We start from the raw sequence: 24,170 nt of genomic DNA, 5'->3' as shown, positions 1-24,170 counted from the left end.
ACCTGATAAGTTAATTTCCGTTAAGGAATCCCGCGTGGTGGTCCCGACCGCGGTCAGCAGGTTGATGGACTGATCCGTCACGTGGTTACAGTAACTGAGGTTGAGTTTGGAGAGCAGAGGCATGTGCCTGATGATGAGCCGCAGGGAAGCGTCTGTGATATCCAGGCCAGCCAAGCGCAGCTCCACGATGTTCCGTAGCTTACTCCGGTTGTCGATCTGACCTGGAAAGCGGAAGCAGATGGTCACTCCCGAGTCTCCCCCCCGTGAGCCGCCAACAGCTGCAGGTCTGTATGAAATGCACCGTGACACACCACCACTGCTGCCCTAAGTCAACTTCAGGCGCTTTTGCCTGTCTGGAGTTTTGGAGGGGACATCAGCAGGAACACTTTGCCTGTGTTTGGAACAGGCACGTGGGCAAAGCCAGCTCCTGGTTTCAGACCCAAAAGGGATGAATGTAACTGCAGGGGCCCAGCAGAATTGCACGTCGGGAATAAGCAGTAGGCTGTGCAGTGCATGCCAGAAAGCAGATCTGATTTGCTCAAAATTTCACCTGAGCTGACATCCGGGCGAATGTGGCATGCCCCACAAAACTGCTCCCCTGAACTGGGAGGAAGTGTTTCCATACTCTCTAAAGTACACTCGTTGCAGCCTGAAGAGAAGAAAGTCAGACAGAAAACCAGCACAGTGGCTCAGACTGTTCAGCAGGCAGAGAACATCACTCGTTACCCAGTGGCTTCCAGCGAGGAGGTGTTGCAAGTCACTCCTATGAACACCTTGAAGCCCAGAACCCCTCTGGCAGTAGCCATGGGGGTTTCTGCCCGTTTCCTCTAAGGGGACTTAGCAGCAGTGACTGGGACAGGTCCCCGCACTCCTCCCGCCTGTTACCTGGCCGGTTGTCTGTGGGTGGTGACAAGAGGTCTCTCATTTGTGCGTCTTTCAGTCCTTCTGCCCACTGCACGTCCAGAGTTCGGAGTAAAGGACAACTGGAACTACAAAGTGCTGACACTGCTATCCACGAGCACCCTGATAACAGCAGGTCTCGAAGACCTGTGGATACAGAAGATGTTGGAGCACAGGGAGACATGCACCACAGTGATCTCTGCTCCCATGGACAGGAATGGGATGAACAATCCCAGCGCTCCAGGGCACTCATCAGCCTCCTCCCTGCCTAGCTCCATCCCTCCCACCATCTAGAACTTCATTACTGTGGGTGACTGCAGGACCATCCCCCAACCCCTCTGCTAACCCCGTCAGCACAGGCCCCTTCCACGGCAACATTCATTGCCCCTTGTTAAAGACCTGCCTCGAATTAGCTCATCCAACACATCCCAACAACCAGTTTGGGCCTATTTTAACCCACCAAGGCTTCATTCCTACAGATCTCCCCACCTAGGATCCCTGCAGACATTCCTCAGGGAACTGCAGTTCAGATACAAACTGGTTTGCTAAGTTGGGTGGTCCAAATAAGCATCACTTACCTGGCAGTCTGTTGATGAGCCAGCTCAGCTGCTTTTTAGATATATTTGTCCAGCTAAGATCAAGGGTTACAGGCTGTCTCCTAATAATGCCGCTGAGCATAAGTGGAGTGATGGATTTACAATGGTTTAAATCTATTTTGGTCCATAATCTTTTGTCACAGCACCTACCCAAAAAGAACAGAAAAAAGCCAACAGCACTTAATCTGGCACTTGTTCTGGTTTCTGCAACACTTTAAAAGGTGCCATTAAACAGCAGGAAAAACTACAGCATTTAACTCAAAATAGCAAAACTCAGGGTGAGTGATGCTAAAAGCAGCCCAACAGCAGCACACAGCATTACCTGGGTTTGAAGTTTCCCCATCAGGCAACAAAGCAGGGAGTTATTTCCACAGAACTACAAGTGTCAACAACTCCAGAGTCTATTTGAAGTCATCACAGCAATTACTAAACCCCGTTCTCTACCCTAAAGACAAGCCACAACTCCATGCCTACACTGAATACAACTGGGTTTTAATGTTACTGCCCTGATTTCCCTGTGCTTTCCCTCCTTAAGCCCACTGAACCCTCTCCTGTGCTGTGTGTTTGTGTTCTCCCTGGCTACATGGCTTATGTGTTTTCACACTCTCTTTATGGTGCTCTATGGGCACCCAGCAAGAAATCCTAGTGAGTGTGTGAGGTTCTAATGGAAAGAAGTGAGAAAATGCAGGAAACCCTGCACTGAAGCGGAAAAGGCATTTCCCAGCTTTCTGTGACACCAGGAAGCCCATGGAGGAGATGCTCACACACATCATCCCGCACCCAATTAGCAACCTCTCAACCTCCCTGTCTTTTAACCCACTTTGTTACTACATGGTGCTAGAGAGGAGTCTCTGTTACAACCTGCCCATCTGCGTGCACACAACAGTTGGATGGGAGGTGACAGCCAACAAGAGGCTTCTCTGCATGTTCAGTGGAAGATATAAATGTGTCCACTGAGGCCTCCTGCTGCTGCACAGTCACAACTGTGTCAGTGTTCACATGCTGGTAGCCCTGAGCAGTGAAAGGACACACTGTGAGTAAACACAACTGACAAAGAATTCCTCCATCAGCTCTGCTGATAGGGAACAGAGCGAACAGGATGGCTCTGCACGTGCCCTCTATGGGTAAGCAACCAGCATGGACCTTCTGAGGAGAGCCCCGAGATCCCTTCCCTGTATCTCCATAGATATTTAATAGCTGAACTAGCAAACAACTGCATTAGCAATCAGCAAGGCCTGGGGGCAGAATGACACCAAGACTTGGCAGGACCTAGACAGGCTGTTCCAGCAGGCAGGAACATTGTGGTGTCTGACTGCAGACCAGGCTGTGCTGGAGCGCTACAGCCCCGGCAAGCTGACGCCGAGGCTGACACACACACACACACACACAGAGCTCCCATACCATGAAATGTTGGAACTGCTGTTTCTGAGCAAGCACCAGAAGACACGATGCTGCTTCTGCTCCAGACACTGCGGGTCACCCCTTCCCCTTGGGCTCAACACAGCTTCAGTGACCTGCACACCTCTTCTAGGAGATGTTAGTGCCTCCATCACCCACTTCCCATTCCAGTCCAGCCCACCACACATTAGGCCTATCTCGCTCTCCCGCTTCTCCTTACCATCTGTTCCAGGTCTTGCAAACTCTCATACAGATGCACAAGTCCCTATGACTGAGGTAGCTAAAGACAGCCATCCAGACTTCCCTCTGCATCACGTGGGCTGCCCCATCATCCAGGGGGAGCGAGTCCGGAGGGGGGCTGATGGGAGGTGGCCGGATAACGTGCCGTTCCATCTGGATGCATTTGGGAGGCGAGAGCGAAGGCGGTGGCCGGGTGATGCCCCTGGGGGTGCTCCGCAGGCTGGGGATGAGCTGGTGCCTCAGCTCCCGGGGCGTCCCGTTCAACCCTTTGCTGAACCTATGGAGTCTCTCGCTGTTGTTCAAGGCGCGCTTCGGCTCCTCGTTCTCGCTCTCGGGTTCAGATTTGATGGGTTGGTGGTTCTCATTGGCAAGGCTGTTCTCGGTTTTTTGGATCTCCTGGTTAAGCTCCTTGCTGAGCTCCTTGCTCAGTTCCTTATTGGGAAGCCGCCTTTTCCTCCTCATCTTGAACTTCTTCTTGTCCCTGGGCTCGGCACCCTCTGTGCTGGGCCCTGCAGTGGGCGAGCTGGACCGTGACTGGTCACTATCCTTGGACCTGGGAGGTGCTTCTGGCAGGTCATCCTCTGGCTCCTGCTTGAGGCGCCGCAGGGGTTTGATCATGGCAGTTCGGTCATCCGGAGCCTTCCACGATCGCCGCTGCAAAGGAAGACACAAGGGCTGACTGTTGGAGCAAGGACAAGGAACTGGGCAACACTTCACATGCTGATGATGCTCCACACAGGCAGCCCTGCCCGGGGGTTGGGCCACCTGCCAGCACTGGGCCACCCCCCATCCGAGCACCAGGGTACATTCACCGGCCAAAGGTATCAAGTTCAAGTGCCACCATGGATGAGGAGCCCAGCTACTGGCTCTGAGGACTCCCAAAGAGTGACAAATGCGTTTATTCACCATGCATAATCCTGCAGATTTAAGGGCCTTACTCATTACACAGCGGACAATCCATGTATAGAAGATAAGCAGCACACTACAGACAGCCTCTTCCCAGCAGGCCAGAAGAAACCAGGCTTGGGACACATTCACTGGGCACCACTTTAAACACTGGCTGACATGCATTCAGTCATGCCCAATGGCCGAGTTCTGAAACCTGCATCGCAGTCACTGACTCGGACCGTGGCCGCGCTGTTGTGGCCCTCACTGCTGGATACTCACAGCCTCATTTAACGACGCTTTAGCTGCTCCTTTACCTCCCACTAAACCCTGTTTGTCTTCTCGAGCTTCCTCAGCTTCGGTGCATGCAGACTGGGGAGTGTGACTGACAGGTCTGACACGCTGCTGGCCTGACACTGACACCATCTCCAGTACAACACAGGCTGACAGGGGTTAGCTGGCACCTTCCTCCCCACCCCGGTCACTGCTCCTAACAGCAAACTGCACTTCACTGCTCACATTAATCACATCTCTCTTTGATGCACACCAGATAGAAGTGTGAGAGACGTGCAAACTGAGACCAGGGAAAACTTCAAGTCTAATCTGATCACTACAAGCAAGAAAGAAGCCACCAACTGTTAAATGAAATAACTCTAATAAGAAGAGATCTGGACTGGCGAGAAAAGGTGAACTGCTGTGAACACACTTGTTACATCAAGAAGGTCTGTGCTTTTGCAATAAACTAGTTGGATCAAGTCAGTGGATGCGCTCCTGTGCTCCAGAAAGCTGATCACCCTGCCTTTAAATTAACATCTTATCAAGGGAGAGGTCACAGGAAGTTAATGACAGGTTACAATTAAAGAATTACACCATCAGACTACTTGCAGCATCCTTCACACAAGGTGCTGATGGGTGCGCAGCTCAAAGGTACCACACTTGTGTTTTCACGGCAGATGGAGGCAAATCAATACCCATGTGCCAGGTTGTCCCTGGGGGGCTCAGTGGAGGGCTCCAGGGATGTGCGAGCGGCTGCGTGGCAGGGACAAGGTTCAACCACACAGGAAGAATAAAGCATCAATATAGAAACAGGATTTTAGTCCTCAGGTCATCAAAACACAGCTTCTGCTGCGATTTAATATGGGACACCAGGAAATGTGAAGCCAGACACTGCAGCTAAACTATCCTGGAGTGTAAAGATTTCCATGCGAGAGAGATTCTGCCATTGCAAGATGTAAATGGGGTAATAAAAATGCCTGCAGTGACACAAGGACATGACTGATAGAGAAACTGGCTCACCATTCAGCTCACATCAGGAGAAGGGATTAAAAGGGATTGAGAAGACATCTATTAAAAAGGCAAAGTACCTTCTTCCTGAAGAGTTTGTCTTCTTTTCCAAGTTTTAGCTGTTGGAAGAAAGAAAAGTAAAAACCCCAAACCACGACATTGGTTGTGCTGTCTGATGAAGGTTTGGTGCCGTCCTCACATGTTGTGAGGAGCAATTCAAGCCCTCCATGGACACTGTGGGCAGTCCAAAGGGATGGGAAAAGGAAAGCATGGCCAGAAAGCAGATATGCATGACGGGAGGCATGAATTTTGCTCTCTCACTCCACCAAAGCAGCCCCAATCCCTACATTTACTGTACTGCAGCATTCCCACTATCAAGCCTTGCAGGGCGGGCTGAATCCCTTCCTCATGTACTACATGTGCAATACAAAACCAGCCACTGATTCTGAGTTCAAAGCCATCAGCCATTTGCTCATGAGACAATACTCGTATCTACGTCTGCAAACCAGCATTTCTGTATGCACCGAGTATGGTGGTTTGCAATCCACAGGACAATTCACAGTGGCCCTGCCTGGCCCGAGAGCTCTGTCAAATTCAGGGACAAGCTGCCTACACGGCTGCTGTGAGCAGCTCCTCCTCTCTGCAGGCTACAGAAGGTGTCATTGCTAAGGGTCCTCTGATGGGTCCTCCCCGCACCAGCCACAAAGAAGCTGCCAGGCGCCACCGAGTGGACAGAGATGGAAGAGTTCCCATTACAAACTGACTTCCCCCTCGTTCCTCCTCCAAAGCATCTCATATAAAGACTTTTCTTCAGTTAAAGTGGGTTTTCCAGTATTTTGCATAAACCAACAGCCACAGCCCAGTGCTCTCAGCCTCTGAACGTGAACCCGAGTGGCACCGCTCAACCCCTGCCCTGGCACACTGGCAGTTCCCAGAAAGGAAGGCGAAACATCAGTTTCTTTCGGAACAACGTGGGGTTGAGATGAGCTGTCAGCCAGGAGGAGCCACCAGCCCCAGCCAGCCCCCGAGCACTGGGGAAGCACAAAGGGAGTGTTCTGGCATACCCGCTTTCTCATCGGGGATTCCTGGGGCTTCTCAAACTTCCTTTTCCTCCAGAGATGCACCTCGTCCGACTTCCTCCTCAGGATCGAGTCAACCGGAGCCTTCTTGGAATGTTCCTCCGATTTCCTCCGAGGGGTCTCCTCGCACTCCCCTTTCCTCTTTGCTGCGTCTGTCACCTCCTTGTTGTCTCTGTTCATCTTCTGTTCCTTCAGCAACGAGCCCGGGAGATTTGATGCGTATTTGAATCCTGGTCCCCGCTTTTGCTTGTACGCCAAAGAGACACAAAACACAAACAAACTTTATACCTTATGCCTTCATGTGGGCTGCCTCCAGCTTTAGTGGGTTGGATCGCTTTGTAACAGAGAAAATGATGAGTAAGGAGTTAAGAGGAAAGTAGTTTCAACCTTCATAAGGTTATTTTTGTAACTACGTGCTTGCAAGTGTCTGCCTCAGTGAAGAAAGAATGTTTCAGTGATTCCAACAGACACTGCAGGTTTTGCATAATTGCTTCTAGAGTTTGGGGGTTTTCAAGGTATCTGAATGTTGGAAATCAGCATGTGGTAATGCACAGAACTAACCCAAATACTCCCCGGGTTCTGAGTGAAGTGTTGGTACATGGAGCAAGAATACAAAGATTATTAGAGAATAGAAAGCCATCAGCTTATTTCCTTCAACTGAATTAAGCACAAAATGAGAAGCTGGTATTGGGCAAAGTTGGATCTAGAAGGCAGAGGGAATGCCTGAGATGTTGTATCTCATTCCAGCACCACTTATTCCCATTTAACTCACTTTTCCAGTTTTCCCTGCATGGTTGCACTTCGGACACTCCCAGCAGTTCGGCAGCTCATCATTCACCACACCATCCGATTCCTTCACCTGGGGAAAGAGAGGCACAGCTCAATCCACAACTGTGCTGCAGAAGCCTACAGGTACATCCTTCAGGGGCGTTTTGTACAGCTCCGTTTTCCCCTCCATCAACTGCTGCCCTCCCAGTGCCTGCAGAGAGGAAACCCAGATCACTCAGCACGTGTCGTGCCATCCTGCTGGCGCTGAGCAAGCCCTCGGTCCTGTACAATTACCCTTCTTATCATGCCAGGAGGGGAGGAAAGCACACTGGCCAAACAGGTATTTGACAATGGGTTCAGGTTTGGGCTTTTTATGAAGGTCAATGACAATCTCCATTAACACAGGGCCCATTCTGCCCTTGCAAAGAACCCAAAACACCAGAACCCACCCCAACAGGCCAAATCAAACCCCCCCAAGACCAGGGCTGCACCCACGCCATCCACACGTCCTCCTACACCAGGGAGTTGCACAGCTCGGTCCTGTCCCCCACCCTGGTGTGAGGCACGCTCTGATCTCTAACAGGAAGGGATTTTTCCCATAGCCACATTCTCACATACATTAATACCGCTCGGCATTTTTAGAAGCAAAGCACCCTGCACTGTAATCAAGTGTTCCTTAAAATACTTTTCTTTCTGGACCAGAACTCGCAGTCCCATGCCTGCAGCCCTCAAGCCCATGTGCCAATAAAGATGATGGTTGCCAAGTCAGCTGGAGAATAGGCACTTTTATTCAGAAGACTGGACACATGAAGGCATTTTGAAGGTTTCTCACACCCACAGCAACCCAGCTATGGAAGGAAGAGAAATGCTTACTGCTTCACTATGAGACTGACATCTGAAAGAGAAGACACACGCTCTGTGTTGTTACACTACAATGAAAGCATAGTCCTGCCCTGCACAGTTGAAAAGCTGCTGGTTTCTCAATTTCCATACAGGAGCCCACATTATCCTCCAAACAGGAGATAGGTGTTTCTGAAAAGATGTTTCTGTGAATGAAGCCGAGGATGAAAAGCAGAGCTAAGCTAAAAACACCCTCCACACAACTCAGTACACTCACTGACAGCACATTCATCTTTAAGGGTTTAGTTATATATGCAGAAAAAAGCCTTGGCAGGGGGCAGAAAACCCCATGCTGCTGTGAAGACAAATAGCTGGGCACTGGCACCAGCAGCGCAGGAGACTGCTGCTGGAACAGGCAGGGGCAGGGATCTGCAGAGCTCTCATGCTGCTGAAGCATTTCCTCCTCTCCTCCCAGCGCAGCAAAGAGGCACCGGCTGTGCAGGAACCAGCCCTTGGGTTTAGGGGAACTGCTTCCTCCAGTCCCGGAGCCAGACAGCAGCCAGGCTGGTTTCACTCTAGCGAGAGCAAGGCTATGTCAGCCTCTCTCAGCAAGTCTTCTGGAGTTAATAAATGAGTAAATGAAGTGGGCAGGATTTAAATACTGGCTTTATCACAACTGTGTGCCTTTGAACCTTCTTTCCCATGGTAGGTGTAAGATACTCCAGGAGTTGTTGTATACATCTCTGCCTCAGGGGAACCATTCCTGGCCCAAGCCCAAGCTGGGAACAAGTTATTTCCCGCACTGAATATGGAACAAATGCTACTGAAGGGAATGCATTACAGCTCTGTCCCCTCTGTGAAGTTTAAGGAACTGAACAGATGTGAGGGGCTGTAAGCAAACTAATTAGACACACACAAACCTGCACTGAATCCGTCCCAAGCCTTTCAGGCTGGGTGGGAGCCAGGTCTGAGTGTTTGCTACAAACAGCAGGTGGGTGTCTGAGCCACAGCGTGAGGCAGCTTCAGAACCGTACCTGCAGCACGAGATCAGCCATTCAGAAAGTCCAAACGTGAGACTATGCTACTGGGAACTCTTCTTGTTACGGAATATGGAGCCTTCAGGATGCTGATCTGACATCCCGGAGGCGAGAGCCATGAATTCTGGCAGTGCCGAGACTGAAACAACACAGGCAGTGGGACACAGCTGGGCTGTAGCCATGGGCAGCAGTGCAGATGTGCTGGAGAAGGTTTTCATATCTGCTGTTCTGACAAGACACCTAGATATCCACCTTTTCCATCATTATCACTATATCCACCTAAGATGAAAAAGAACAGGCTCCTACTGGGGAAAACAAACCCCTTGTCCTTAAAGAAGCAGCATCAGATACTGCAGGCACTCGCAGGAGTCAACCAGCTTCAACAGCAATTTGAGATGGAGCAAGAAAAATTCATCAATATTGGTTCCACTCAAATGCTCTGTAACAGCAAAAGGCAATATTCCTGCAGAAACCTCACTGGCTCCCTCTGGAAGCAACGCTGTGCTCGCAAAAAGGCTCACTGAGATCATTCTCCTAAGGAACTCTTCAGCAAAATGAGCATTTGTGTGGGTATTTCCAAGGAAAGAAGCATGTCAGAAACCTCCCTTGATACATCTCAGTGCGTGGAACACCCTGGTTGTCCATAGCACAGTTCTGATGCAAGCACCTAACATGCTCTCGTACCCAGGCCTCCCCCAGCAAGAGGCACCCACACTGCGAGTGTATCAGAGCACCTGAGCCACCCTTGATCTCCTCAAAGAGGTCACCCTCAGACACTGGTTTTTCACGGAGAAAACCCACCACAAACATACATAGCCAAATCATGAAGAGGTGAAGGACGGACTTCAAACCAGAAACAACCTGCCCTGGAGTTCAAGTTACCCCCTGCATGTGCCAAACTGCTCTGCAAGCTTTGGAGATGTCTTGGAGGGAATTAATTCCACATGGGAATAAGCCAGGAAAGGACACTCCTCCCTTCACTGACCCAGTTTACTGCAGTCCCCCCCAAAAGTACATTTGCCACACATTTAATTGGAGCTGACCAACAGTTCACATGTACTACAGCAGCAGCAGCTGTCCTGGGGCTGTGTCTGCATTCAAACGCACTTCCCACAAGGACTATTTATGGGCTCCATCCTCTGGGCTTAAGCTCATGTCAAGGGCTCGAGGACACGTAGACATGGCAACAGATCTTTCTCTCACAGAAAATCATGGAACATGGGAATAAAGAGCAAGGAGGGATCCAAGGAAGAGGCTCCATCTTCCTTTTGCTGTTCCCCTGTGCACAGACTCACCTCACCTTCCAAGATGATTCTGAAATCCTACCAGTGCCCTTTTGTCTCAGTAAATCAACAGCACGGCTTACCCCAACGTCTCATCCCAACAGCAGCATTGAGAAATTAAAACCCAAGACACACAAGACAGGCTGTAAGTCTCCCATTGCTTAATTTTCAGAGACACCCAAAGCAACATTGTTCCTAGTTACCGGAACAGCACTGGGAACACCACATATGCATAGAAGAACAAACAGCACTTGCTTGATGTGACAGATCTGACCCACATCCTGTACAACTAGCCCCAAATGTGGTGTGGGGGGAGGAAACTGTACTGGAACTGACACAACACAACAATTGTGCCCTCTGCTCTCAGCCACGAAGTGTCAGTGACGCTGTAAAGCCAGAGATGGAGGAGCGCAGGGCACTTTCAGCAAGGAGTGGGATAGCAAAACAGCGGCTACAAGCCAAAACTGAGGTACCTCTGAAGGTACAGCTCCTTCCCTTGCTTCATCGGCCCCCGAAGCCTTGTTTTAAGCACAGCCAAGCAAGCAAAGCTCCCTTTCAGAGCCCATCTGTGGCAGGAGCTGTGAGCACCGATTTCATGAATCAGGGAGACAGCCACAGTTCTGGTTTGCCAGCTACCTACTTTCTGCTCTAATGACACAGAGCTCAGTGCAATCCTACATACAGCACAAGACAAATAAAAGGCCAGGAGAGCATCACCCCAGGCCTGCATAAGGAACATACCTCTCCTCCCAGAGATCCCAGAAGAGCCAAAAGCTGCTTTCTGGGGCACGGTGTGTCAGAATACATTTGCTTTGGCAAATCACTTTAACCATAAACAAATCAGCAACAGGAAATGGCTGATCAACTGAAACAAACCAGCTCTGGAGAAAGGAAGCTTCTAAACGCTGATACCCAAAGATATGCCCAAAATGACACTTTTGTTACCAGCAAAGAATACAGCTGCTCACAGGACTCAAGTCAGCCAAGGGTGAGCACTCCTGCAGCTTGAAACTGGCTCAGTTTGTTCACCGGAGCTGCAGTCTTCCTACTGCAACATTTGCTTGCAACATCTTTAAAGCCAGCTGCTGCTGACAGGCGCATCTGTGCCTGGACAAACACCACCAGCAAACTGCTCCTCTGTACTTTGTGGGACACAGGAAGGAGCTATCGAAACGGGGACTGTGACTAACTCATCCAAAAGTACAGGCACATTTCTCTGTCCTCTTGAGCTTCCCGTCCCAACTGAAACTCCTCACTTCCTTAAACAAGAGGCAAAAAGAAAGAAGAACAACAGAACAAAACACAAGACCTTTGCATGCACACACACTTTCAAGACAAGTCTCTGCTTACAGGGGATGCTGTTACATGGAAGCCAGTCAGGGCTGCGTGTGCCATGGCTCTTGCCCTGCTTCTCACACCAACTCTTTGCTCCCTTATGTTTCCAAAGACAAGAATAGGAAAGCTTTCCCATTCCTGTGCACTGCTTTTACATTAAGGTGACAACCAGTCCGGTTTTGTTGCCAACACGTATCACATCCTTGTACTCACCTTAAGGCATCCTGGGTGTATGATTTCATTACAAATGGAGCATTCCATTAGCATGAGATTAAACTTGCTCTCCTCCTCTTCCACAGTGTCCTCTTTCCCAGCTTCTCCACACACCAGACACACAGCAGTATGAGGCAACACCGGCTGTGTACACACATCAGAAAGAAATCTCAATCAGAAGACATATGGGAACAGAACAACTCCATGTGCATTTACAGTATCCTCATTTCAAAGAGATAAACAGGGATTAATTGTGCAAAATGCTGAAGGCTCCAGCCCAGCAGAGCAATGAAGGCAAGAAAAACTGGTAACAGTCAGGGCTGGGTAGCCAGACCAAGCATCACAGAACACATTTCGTGCAATGGAAGTGCCCGCCCTGTACCAACACAGGTTCATGGGGTGCCCAGGGATGGATGGAAATGCTTTTTCTTGTGGGTCCCTTCAATGTGTGAGCTGACACAGACATTGGCATGCAAGTCACTTCACTAGTGTACAATGGGAGGGAAAAGAAGCAACCTAGAACACCACTGTTCACATCCATTAAGCTTCACAATCAGACCAGCAATTTGGCAGCTCCTCTATTTTACAAGCAAGGCAGACAGATGTTACGGGACCCAGTCCAGGTCTCCCAGCAAGCCCACAACAGAACCAAGAACAGACCCCTTCCTGGCTGACAGTGGATTATCAAGGGCCCTGCTCCCAACCTGAGCACTGCAAAAAGCACTGCACAGACACTTAAAGAGAGAATTCTCCTGCAAGTGTCAAGTGAGAAGCACACTGAGATTTTCCTGCTTGCTGAGGCAGAAAGGGACCTGCAGCACCTCACCTATCTGTCACCACGTCAAAGCCAGTCTAATTAAAAAGCCACCTTTGTGCTAACAAGGAACTAACTACTGGTTTGCGGCAATAAGGTATAAGCCTCATTACAAGAAAGAAAAGGAAGATCCTAATAAGAAGCCGGCTGTACTGTGAAATGCAATCGATTAGGTTGCAAGTCCTTAACTACTAAGCAGCCAGAGGCAGAGATGTGGCTTTCCACAGCAAGGATCTCTAGTAGACGGAGTGAATAAAATCCCTAAGTAGGTACTTGCACACCAAATCAAACCTATGCAGCAGCAGGGCAACCTTCAGCAAGTTTCAGACAGGGAAAGCCCAGCTATAGTAAGCTGTTGCAGAGCAGAGTGTGCTGCCCCACACACCAACATCTCATACATTAGCTACGGCAACACTTCCCTGCTTTCTCATGCCAGTACTTACCCACGCTCCATTTTAAAGGCATTTTGCAAATACTATTTGATTCCCACCCTTCCTCCAAGCACAAAATAGGCATCTCCAGGATCCTATTTCACCAGCAGGTAAACCAGAAGAGAGCAAAGTTGTGCAGAACAGTAAGAGCTCTGTCCACTCGTTTTTGTCCAATCTCCCACGCAACATTTATATCCACACACAAGGACCAGCACAATCTTTACTGTCCAGGGAATGTCCTCCGTGCCCCAATCAGCTCTGTCCCACTGCCGGGCTGGAACAGCAGTTGCTTTCACAACTCATACCCCCAGCACAGAGCCCAACGCTCCCTTCACACCTATTCAATGCAGCACAAAGTGTCCCAGGCACTCCTGTTTCCCTTCTTGATATAAGCAGTGATGCAGAGGAGTTTCCTGTTCTCCAAACAGCAGTACAGGCTCTCTGAAGGCTTCTGAGTTTAATGAAAGTCTGTGTCTAGTTAATATTGTCGATGAGTTTAATGAAAGTCTGTGTCTAGTTAATATTGTCAATGTTATTAACCAGAGGAAGCACACTCCCAGAACTGCAGGGATCATTACTTCCACAGAGCTTTGGTGGGTTTGGGCTTTTTTTTTTGGCTGGAAGCTGTTGGATAGGTACCACAATATACTACTACTACAGCTGTTAGAGAACATAAGAGTAAAGACAACAGGATTGCTTACAGAAAGGTAAAGCACCCTTATAAAGTTAAAACAGTTCAACTTGTTGATCTCCTATGCTTTTGCTGCTGTAAAGATTGGAATACTCCCCCTGCTATTTACATCAAAGGGAATGTATGAAGAGCAGAGATGTCTTCTTCAGGGCATGCAAGGACAGGGCAAGTAACCAGAGTACCTTGGCTTCCAAGGCCTGTACTCTAACCACAGCTTCTGGAAATAAAATTGCAGACACCAAGAAGAAAAATCGTTCTTCATTAGAAGAAAGGGGATGAGAGGATGACTACACTCAGCCAGAAGAGAACCTAGTTCATCTCCAAAAAGCTCAGCCTGTGTTGTCAGGAGTGAAACAGCTTAGAATGAAAGTTTCCTTCATCACTCAGGACAAGAAAGAACACTGCAGCCCTAATTTAATCCTTCCACTAAAAAGGCAGCACATTTTCACTATTTCTTGCCCCTGGAGAATTATAAATTCTTCATCCATGCTGTTCAATTCATGCCACACTCCGGGAAATCAAGTGTTCAAAGAAAAGACACTTGAGCTGCAAAAGCACTCTGTGGAAAGGTAGATATTCTATGTACTTTACTGAAAGATCCAGCAGAGCCGAATCCAATCCTCCCTGTCAAGAACAGTGCGTGGCTTAGAACAGGCCATGGAGTGAGCTACCAGGAGCAATGACTGGAAACCTTAACTGTTTTATCAGGCTTTTTTATCAGTGTCAAAGTCATTTAATGCCTCCACTTCAGATTCCTCATCAGTATTAAGGAAGGAAAAAACAACCCCTAAGTGAAAGGAACTGTAGCAAGGCTTTAGAGAGAAATAAACAACATTCCCTTCCTTAAAAAAAACCCCAAAACACAACAGAAAACCAAGCCCTTGACAACGGCATAAACAAGACCTATCAAAGAATTCAGATAAAAGCTAAAGCTAATTTTTACCCTTGAATGGGGACACTGTGGACATGAGACCTGAGGAGAAGATCTGCAACAGTCAGTATGAAAGCAACAGATTCAAAAGCCGCTTGGACAACTTAATGGAAGATGAATCTGTCAATATTTGTTAAATACAAAGCTATCACTTATGACTCAAGAAGCTGCTAAGCAAGATACCACAGGAGCCCAGGAAACTGTCTTTGACTGCCAGCTTGCTCCGTTCTGATGCTCATCCCCTTGACAGCCATCTCCAGTCCCCGAGGAAGACAAGATCCTGGCTTGACAGCTCTTTGGCTCATCTGGATCAGAGCCTCTGCTATATGCCCTTGTTTGCTATATGACAGCAAACACACTGAAATTCAGATGTTAAGTAACCTGGGGCTGGAGTCACGAGTGCCAACATCTTGGAGGATGCCAGCCAAAGATTTCCCCATATCTTAATTTGGTTAAGGAGTTCAGATGGTTGCAAGACAGCTTTTCTCAGGAAATTCACAGATCCAAACCAAACAGACCTCTTCTCCCTTTGGATTGGAACTTCCCTCTCCTCCCTAAATCCCAGAATTTCAGTGTGATTTGAGTGCCAACTTCCAGCATACTGATAATCTCCACTTCTACACTACTGAGAATGAAAGCTATGCTATTAAGTTTTAGTAGCATTCTGGTTTAAAGACCTGGGGGGGGATGAAAAGCAATGGGAAGACGAGAGGCCAGGGATCACACCAGTCTGTCTGATGCCCTCCAAGCAGAGTTCTCAGCTCCACACCTTGTCACCAGGAGACACAGATAGAGGACAGAAATCTGCCGATGACTCGTAGCACCAGGCACACTTACTGCGATACACTGCCTCATAATGCAGGACTGTTTCATCCTGCCAGGTCCCCCAAACTTCTTCATGTCCTTGCAGAAGTGACACTCGCCGCACTCTGTCCGCAGGCAGGCCTCGCACTTGCGGCATCGCGTCCTCCTCCGGCGCGCTCCAGCGGTCGTCCGGTTAGCCGCGAGCTTCACCGCAGAAGCAGTGCCCAGCTTCCCTTTGGGCCGTCCCACTGCTCTGTTCTGAAAGAGGCACACACACAAGGTTAGGCACACACCCCACTTACCACCTAAATACACAGCAGATGTACACATCTTTGATGTAAACTTGACAGATGTACAGAATTATACACAGATGGATAACGCTCAGCAGATGCCTACGACCACTCTTATGACTAAAGGAGTTTCCTCACCTTTTCAAGGAAAGATGCATTGTAAAACGACAAAGAAACCAAGGCATAAATGAGAGGTCCCAAACCTATAGCAAGCCCACTTCAACAGGAGGGCAAGGAGAATCAATTTATGCACAGCTCATGGCAGGACCAAAACCCAAGTGATGGGCTTGTAGTAGGTCAAGAGGTGATCTGCATCACAGAATCACAGAATGGTTTGGGTTGGAAAAGACCTTAAGATCATCCAGTTCCAACCCCCTGCCACGGGCAGGGACACCTTCCACTGGAGCAGCTTGCTCCAAGCCCAGTCCAACCTGGCCTTGAACACTGCCAGGGATGGGGCAGCCACAGCTGCTCTGGGCACCCTGTGCCAGCGCCTCAGCACCCTCAGAGGAGATTCTTCCTTATATCCAACCTAAATCTCCCCTGTTCAAGTTTGAACCCATCCTGAACCCCCTGTCCTACTGCTACAGTCCCTCATGAAGAGTCCCTCTCCAGCATCCTTGTAACCCCCCTTCAGATACTGGAAGCTGCTCTGAGGTCTCAATGCAGCTTCTCTTCCCCAAGCTGAACAGCACCAATTTCCTCACCCTGTCTTCGTATGGGAGGTGCTGAACTTTGGGCTCTTAGCGCTGTGCTCAGGTTAAGGCAGAAGTTCTACTTTTCTCCATTGGAAAAGGAAAAACCCAAGGAGGCAGCAGAAGTAATTTTGAGGTTAGGTACAGTAAAGAAACATTCAGCAGCAATGGCTCAAGCCACAGCAATCTCTCTATAAAACCAGCAGAGTATGAAGTACTGCCAAGTGATAAAGTAGGAAATAAAACACAAATAGTACAAAGCCCTTCTAAAGTAGTTCCCCTCATATCCAATACTAGCAAGTTCTCAAAAATAGAACACTAACTGATGCTGTGCAAAGGCTAAAAAGGGCATCCTAGGACTGAATTTCAATGACCTTTAAGACAGAAGCTAAAGGACCATGAAAAGATTTTAAGTGATGAGGTTAACTGCAACATACTCACTCTGGGTCTCTAAATTTCATGTTCTCATCAGAAACTCCCTGTTATACACAAGAACTTCCAGCTCAAGCCAAACATCACTAAATACCATGTAATTGTATGGGGCTAATTACACAAGAATTGGCTTGGCTCATTCTTGCCACTGACAGCTTTCTCCATAAAGATGATAATAACAGGACTGCAAAGCTCATCTGGTTTAGCATTTATACAATTTTCCCACCTTCTGTGCACCTCAGCATATGACCAACAAACCAGCAGGTTTCACTTGCTGCTGCTGCTGACTTCTGGGCAGCCACCAAGGCAGGGGAGGTTGCTGAGAGAAAGCCAGGCTGAGTTTCCACCACAGCTTTTAAAAGACAGGGTACGGAAACGTTCTACTCACTACTACAAAAGCTTCCCTAAGTGTCCTGCTATACAACGCTGAAGAAAAGCCACATCGGTGAGTATTTGATCTTCCTCCCAGCTGACAAAGCAAAGCTCCACTGACTTTCTCTGCGGTGCAGAAGAGCGCTGATACTTTAACAGTCTCCATCCCAAGAAGCTCTGTGCTGGGAGATCAGAGAAGCCAGGAGCTTGACCTCTTTGTTTTTCCTCCCATAGACCCACTTTGGTAACTGAGAGGGGAGAAAACACTGTTTAGTCCCTGAGGTTACAGAGATTCCAGCAAGGTTTTGATTCTGCTCCTCCAGAGCAGTTTGTGTTCTGCTTGCAGGCTGAGCCGCACCGTGCAAGTGAAGCTTCCTTCCCATCAGCAGCCGCTCCAGACGCCTGGATTACAGATCGATTTCAGACACTCTGAAGAATAAATATTTACCTTTTAGACCAACTTTTCAGCCTCTCAAGGATAAAGTCAGCACTGGCAGGACTGGCTTAGTGGCAACCTAGATAAGAGATAATGTCCTTCCTCCGCATGAATCACTCCTCCGTTCTCTCTAATAGAGTCTCCTTCAACTAGCAAGGGAAGCGAGACACACAAACCAAAGGCCAGACATCAGTGGGAACAAATTAAACCAAAATATGTACAACAACCTGGGCAGTTCTCTCTGCCAACAGCACATGGAAGATTCTGCATGAGCATCTGACTGCTTCCCACTAGGTTTGAAGAGGATTAAGGGCTCTTTTAAGGCGGCAAACCCCAGTTGTGACACACTCAGAATGGTCTTTTTAAAACACGCTCTCTTTCAAGGAAAAATCAAACTCGGTTCTTTTCCAGCTGAAAGACAACTCCTGATTCTGCCACAGTAATATGAGCCAAGTATAATTCTGAGGACAGTGTTTTAAGTGCCAGGGCACTGCAAAGATGCAGGCGGCAAAAAAAGGCATTACCTGAAACACAGAAATTGAGAATCCCCAAACAAGAAAGTAGAAGCAGGAAGGTGAAGAAGGTACAAGAACAAGTCAGGCCAGCCCGCACCACACAATTCAGGTTTCCTTAAAAACCACCACCCCCCCATCAGACACAGAGGTGCACACCTCTGATCTCACTGTATGGAACATTTCTTACCCACCCAGAGCTCTTCCTGCTAACAAATCCAAGCGACTGTCCTCGCTGGGTTTGCACTGATTTACCACCCAACCAATCCTCACTCCAAGCCACGTTTTCACTCCAGGATGTTGCAGCCAGCAAGGCTAGGGAGGCCTTGCAGGAATTCCCACTAGTATCTAGTTTCAAGGGGCTCCAAAGTGGTCGCTTAAAAACCACCACAGAAGAAAATCAGGCCTGTGGGTTGCTATCCCAGAAAGGGGCTGGGATTCAAGGGGGTAGAAGGAGCCTCCAACATGACTTGGGGTTTATTTAGCACATGGCAGACAGCCAGATAAATTCCAGGTCGATGTTAGTGAGGAGATGCTGCAGGATTTCCAGCTCAGACTGCAGTTTTACAATGTACCAGCCTGGGTAGGAGGAAATCTAGGTAAAGATTTCCTTCCCAGCTCCTGTTCCCACCCCATCACTGCCATTTCCCACCCTCTCAGCACTGCTCTGTGGAGCTGTCTTGCAAATAACGAATGAGTGACAGGGGATGGTGGGATTCTTTAACCTGGATTTACCATGGTGGCCAGCAAACAGCAGCTCCATGGCCTCAAGCTCAGGACTAGGTGACATACTAAGCCCTAAATTAGGCTCTGGACCAATGCTGTCTCCCATCTGTGCAGCAGATCCTACCGTCTCCTTTCCCAAGGAGATGAGCTGAGACCCTCAAGCTCAGCCTGTGACTCCAGCAGTCACCAGCAGCTACATCTGAGAAGAAATCTACACCAAACTTGAGATTTTGTTTTCTATTGAATCTTACAACAAAAATCAGGCAGTTGAGACAGAACCAGTCTGAAACACTACCAACAAGGGACCTCCTATGTTCTCCAGCACCTCCACAGAAACTGTGCCCATACTCCTCTTGCCACAGCAAGTCTTCAGAAGAGAAGGATGCTGAGTGATGACAACCGCTCTCCCAAGCTCCTAATGAAGGCTGTGCAAGCAGCTACTGAAACATATTAGGATTAATATACTAAATCTACCTTTATTATATTGAAACCTAGAAAGCTGGAAGACTAAACCAAGACCCGTTAACAGGACATCCTGCTAGAGCTTCTTCTCTTTTGCGTTTTGGAGTAGCTATTTTGTCCCCACCAAATTACTACCATGTAACACACAAAGGTAACCTGCTCCTACCCGTGAAGCAGACAGCGTGGCCTTCACAGCACCTGGATACTAGTAGCAAATTTAGGCCATCAGAATGTAATACACTATGAACTACAAAGCCATTCACTGCCTGCTCACAGGTACTTTAACACACTTTCACCCTGTGTCAAAGCCACCCACCATCATCACCATGGTCAGCAGCAGCAGAGGCACCTCTGAGCACAACTCTTACTGCAACAGAAACACAACTTTGATGTTTACAGCAACAACTCATTTCCCTCCCAGTTGCAAAGAATAACTCAAAGACCTTCAGGTAAACAAAAATACCAAGATCATCAAGCTACAGAGACAACACTTCAAGAGCTATCAGCTGTTAAATACATCATTAAGTAGGTGCTGATGTTCCCCAGCTGCTATCTCAACACCAAGCAGGCTCTGTTGGAGTTGTCACCAGGCAACTCCACATATAAACTCCTCTGCTCTGGAGAGGAAGATCAGCTGACCCTGCATCCACAAGGAAGAAGGACCTGGTCCTAAAAGCACGGCTGGCAAAGCCTGCAGCCTAGAAATGAGCTCTTCTGCAAGTGGCCTTTACCTTGGCATGGGTCTTATTCCACCACTCAGCTTCAGTGACCTGCTTACGCTGCTGCCAGTGGCGCTGTACCAGTATTTCAGACTAAATATCTCCAGACAGAGTGTCCAGACAGAAACCCAGTGACATGTGCAGTGCCCTTCTGAAGGGCTTATGGCCAGCTCAGCGAGTCCCTGAAGCACTTCGGCTCCTAACCAAGTACAATCTGAACAGGTTCTGTACCCACTGCATAAATCTCTCCAAGACAGACATCTTACATGTGTAGTGTTTGTTGCTTCAAGGTCCTGTGCCACGTAAATATATCCCTTCCATTTGCAAGACAGAAGTGATTTCCTTCCAATTATTCTGTTTTCCTGTAGTTTGACTAAGTCCACACAACTGCATCAGCACTGAAAGATGGATGAGGACCCAGGACTTTCCAGGTTCCAGTCCTGTGCTTAGACCTTTGTATGGCCCAGCATTCCAATACAATTGTTTTAACAGAATTAGAATAGACAAATGTAATTTGTTGTTTCTTTACAAGATCTGATAAATAAATATTGGTGGGGAAGGGGAAAAGCCACACACATTAACCCACAATTCATATCCGTTGTCACCTAAACCACCACCCTAAATGTGTTGGGTTGTGGGCTGATGCAGGGCACTGGAGAAGCCCACAGGGTGCCACAGCAAAGGCTTCTGGTCAGTTATTTCCTTGCCTCTTTCCATGGCATCAGGCGTGTGTGGATGCAGAGGTGCAGTTTTCCATTCCCAACAGGATGGGAGTTCTGGAGGACAAGGCTCCCTGAATACTGCCCAGGGCCAGCGAGCAGCACTGTCCTCTATCACTCCAGGGACAGGTCCCTCTCCTATCCTCTCAGTCACGTAGTTTTGGCCTTCCTAACAAGAAAACCAGTCAAATTCACAATTACCAGCAATGGTGTAGACCAGCAACACACACACCAATGCACTGGACTGAGCTCCAACGAAGTCATTTCACCACAGGTCTCTCTCATTTCACCCTGTCATTAACTCTACATTAACCCTGACATAGGGGTACGCACACATTGTCCTGCACTAGATAATCACACCAAGTCAACATATCTTCAGCATTAAATCCTCACATCTCTTCAGTAATTAACAGAAACCCTTGTAAGAGGAAGAACTTAAGAGGAAAAAGGAAGGAAGGACAAGATGATGTGACTGCAGGAATTCTGTGGGGACGAGGAAGAAGCCAGTTTAAGATGGCAAAAATCACACTGATGCCAGTAGCACCCTTAAGAACTGTATTAACTGAAGAACAGAAGCCAACACCACAATCTAACATGTCTGGCTACAACATATCTGCCCAAAAGTCTACACATGCAAACTCCAGGAGGGTTGTTTTCCTCTAGCAGTGACTGTTTACAAGAGTCACATCACCCATCATCAGCATAGGTTCCTGCCAGGGTGGAGGTGTCCTGCCAGACAAGTCCAAGGTCCCCCATTAAGCAAGCAGCAGCAGAGGGAAAGGGAAGGTGGAACTTTTTCAAGCCCAGCCATCCCTAACCAGGATTTCAATCCTCTCCACATGTTCACTGCCACCATCTCCTCCAATTCATACCTACAAACTTTCTCATCCTCTCCTGCAAAAAGCAACGTAGCTCCTCATGACCACTGCCAGGTGACCACACAGCTCCACTACTGAACAAACAGATCCATTTCTCACAAGCCAACAGACAAGTTTATACCTCGCAGCTTCATCTGGTCATTAGTGACACTCCAGCAGCTTTTCTGCCAACACAGCTATGTGGTTTAGGGTGTGATAAACTGGTTCATCAGTGCCAATACAAGTACCCCCGTTTATCGTCCTCTGGTGGCAAGGAGGTAGAAGTTAGGCCTGGAGGGTGGATTAAGACATATTGGCAAAAATATGCTTCTGTAGATAAGCTGCATCCAAAGCAGGAGGCTCTTAAAAAGAAAGACACCAGTAAATTACACAGACTTGGGGCCCCTTGTGCTTTGTAGCCTTTCTTCTCACTGCTACTTCAGGACAAATCCTCCTACCCCCCACCCAGGAGCTTTTTTTATCAGGCTGTTTACACATGCTCAAGTGTCACAGTCAGAAACTGAGTTTCTTCCTACCTGAGGAGCCTGTGGCAGGGTGCTGCCCTCCCCATGGCCAGCACCAGGCAGGATGCATGCCCTGGCATCCCACGCTTCTAAACCCCCAGTGCTGACCACAACTATTGCAAGTGCAGTAAATCCTACCCACTCTCCTGCTGGGAAACTTGACAGTCCTTCCGCCTTCTTAGTTTAGACAGGCTTGGGAAAGAGGAATGAAATCGAGAAGAAAGATGGGAGTGACAAAACCAGCAGCTCCTACCCGAACACCAGAGTTGTGCTGTTGAACTACACCTGTAGAACCAAAGCCTTTCACCTGTTAGAAAAAGCTATGTGACACCCATTTGACACATCCCGTGTAGAGAAACAGAGTAACTACACATCAAAGCAGGCTGGTACGAAAACACGGCTGGATCCATGTGAGGCCTTCTACCACCGCACAGTTTAGACCAGAAAGAAACCCACTCCACACGTCTTTGCTACGTAGGTCACAGCATTGTAATTTAGGATCAGACCAAGCCTTTTAAGCAGGATCTCCACTTTCTTGCATTAATTTTTGCTTTAAACTATTAAGATATCAAAACGCTATCAAAGCCTCAGGATTTAGAAGAGCTGAAGAAGCCCAGAATGTAACCAGCTTTCCAAATTCACCCAGCAAGAACTAGCTGTGATTCCACAGCTGGTACAATGCAGCCCAGGCCAATCTGCTCTCCCAACCATACAGAAATCACAGCAAGATACAGATGGGAAGGGGAAAGGCCTGACATGGGGCAAAGCTTAAGAGAAGGAAGGGGGCTGGACATTTTAACTCCCAGGCCTGTAAGCTGAGCAGTAGCACAGGCCTGTACATTCACACAACCTGCAGAATTAGTAAAGCCTTAATAAAGTTACTCATCCAAAGCCCTTGTGTGTCTTGCACTGACACTGCACCAGGCCTGTGTAGCCCATCAACATCTCTCTCACTGTTCCTGCACCAGATCCTCCATCCCTGGGCAGCACCCAAGGCACACCACCATCGTCACCATCACCACTCCAAGCTCCTTCTCAGCACTGCTTTCCTGGTGCGATTATGAAGCAAAACATAATCAAGTTATTAGAAACGAGATGGGTTTTGGAAGATGGACTCAGCACCCGGCCTAGGCAGAAACTTGTCTCTAAAAGCACATTATCAGACTATTTTAGAGAGCAAACCACCTTGAGTTATGAACAAAACGATCAAGTTGATGTTTAAATTGCCTACATATGTTTAATACTATTCCTGGTGCATTTCTAATTGCTTAGGCAGTTCTTAGAGAGTAAAATACGCAATCTAGAACACATGTTCTGGATTATTTGCCACAAATTACTTCATAAATTTAAAAAGTTTATCCTCCTTCCCCCAGAAATAAAATGAAAAAATAAAGAAAAAAAAAAAACACCTTCAGAGAATAAACCCTGGAAGTATTAATAAAAGTTCTGTTTTCATTTCAGCACGCATCTTTCTCTCTATTCTATATCCCTCGACCCTGGGAATGGAAAGGAGGTTCTGGCTATAAATCAAACTAAGGCAAGGTAGCCAGGCTCAGCATCACACTCTCTCCCGAAGTCCTGCAGCCCCCTCAGCGATTTGAGAAGCCTTATTAGCAAATAATAACAACAATAATACCGATGCTGCTCGCGGGGCCGGCAGGGACCCCCCCGGCACAGCCACACGCCCCGAGCGCATTCGCCTCGGAAGCGGCGCGGGGCCCTCGGCGGTGCCGAACTCCCGGTGCCCCCGGCGGGCGAGGCCGAGCGCCCTGGGCCGGCCCCGGCGGAGCCTCCCGCGCCCCGCGGAGCCGCCCGCAGCCGCGGAGCCGCCGGGCGCAGCCGCCCCGGGCCGGGCCGGGACCGCTCCCGACCCCACATTGTTCCCCGTCCCCGCTGC

The 24,170-nt window shown here is 48.5% G+C and overlaps 1 protein-coding gene across 2 annotated transcripts in view; it reads right to left on the bottom strand.

Moving 5' to 3' along the window:
- The window catches only part of KDM2B (lysine demethylase 2B), a gene marked incomplete at its 5' end in the record, with an annotated part of 110,718 nt that overhangs the window by 604 nt on the left and 85,944 nt on the right, over positions 1 to 24,170 (bottom strand). Inside the window, 9 exons of one of the 2 annotated variants that reach the window (XM_080628498.1) lie at positions 3 to 221; positions 886 to 1,047; positions 1,479 to 1,642; positions 3,115 to 3,803; positions 5,384 to 5,422; positions 6,368 to 6,628; positions 7,155 to 7,241; positions 11,859 to 12,002; positions 15,563 to 15,787. In XM_080628498.1, coding sequence (XP_080484624.1) covers positions 3 to 221; positions 886 to 1,047; positions 1,479 to 1,642; positions 3,115 to 3,803; positions 5,384 to 5,422; positions 6,368 to 6,628; positions 7,155 to 7,241; positions 11,859 to 12,002; positions 15,563 to 15,787 — 1,990 coding nt within the window. The remainder of the gene's footprint in view (positions 1 to 2; positions 222 to 885; positions 1,048 to 1,478; positions 1,643 to 3,114; positions 3,804 to 5,383; positions 5,423 to 6,367; positions 6,629 to 7,154; positions 7,242 to 11,858; positions 12,003 to 15,562; positions 15,788 to 24,170) is intronic. The other variant, XM_080628499.1, reaches the window with a different exon arrangement.

The sequence above is a fragment of the Psittacula echo genome (assembly GCF_963264785.1).
Source record: "Psittacula echo genome assembly, chromosome: 13".
Classification (NCBI taxonomy): Eukaryota; Metazoa; Chordata; class Aves; order Psittaciformes; family Psittacidae; genus Psittacula; species Psittacula echo.
Note: the sequence above shows the minus strand (reverse complement) of the source record. Positions and strands in the feature narration are given on the sequence as shown.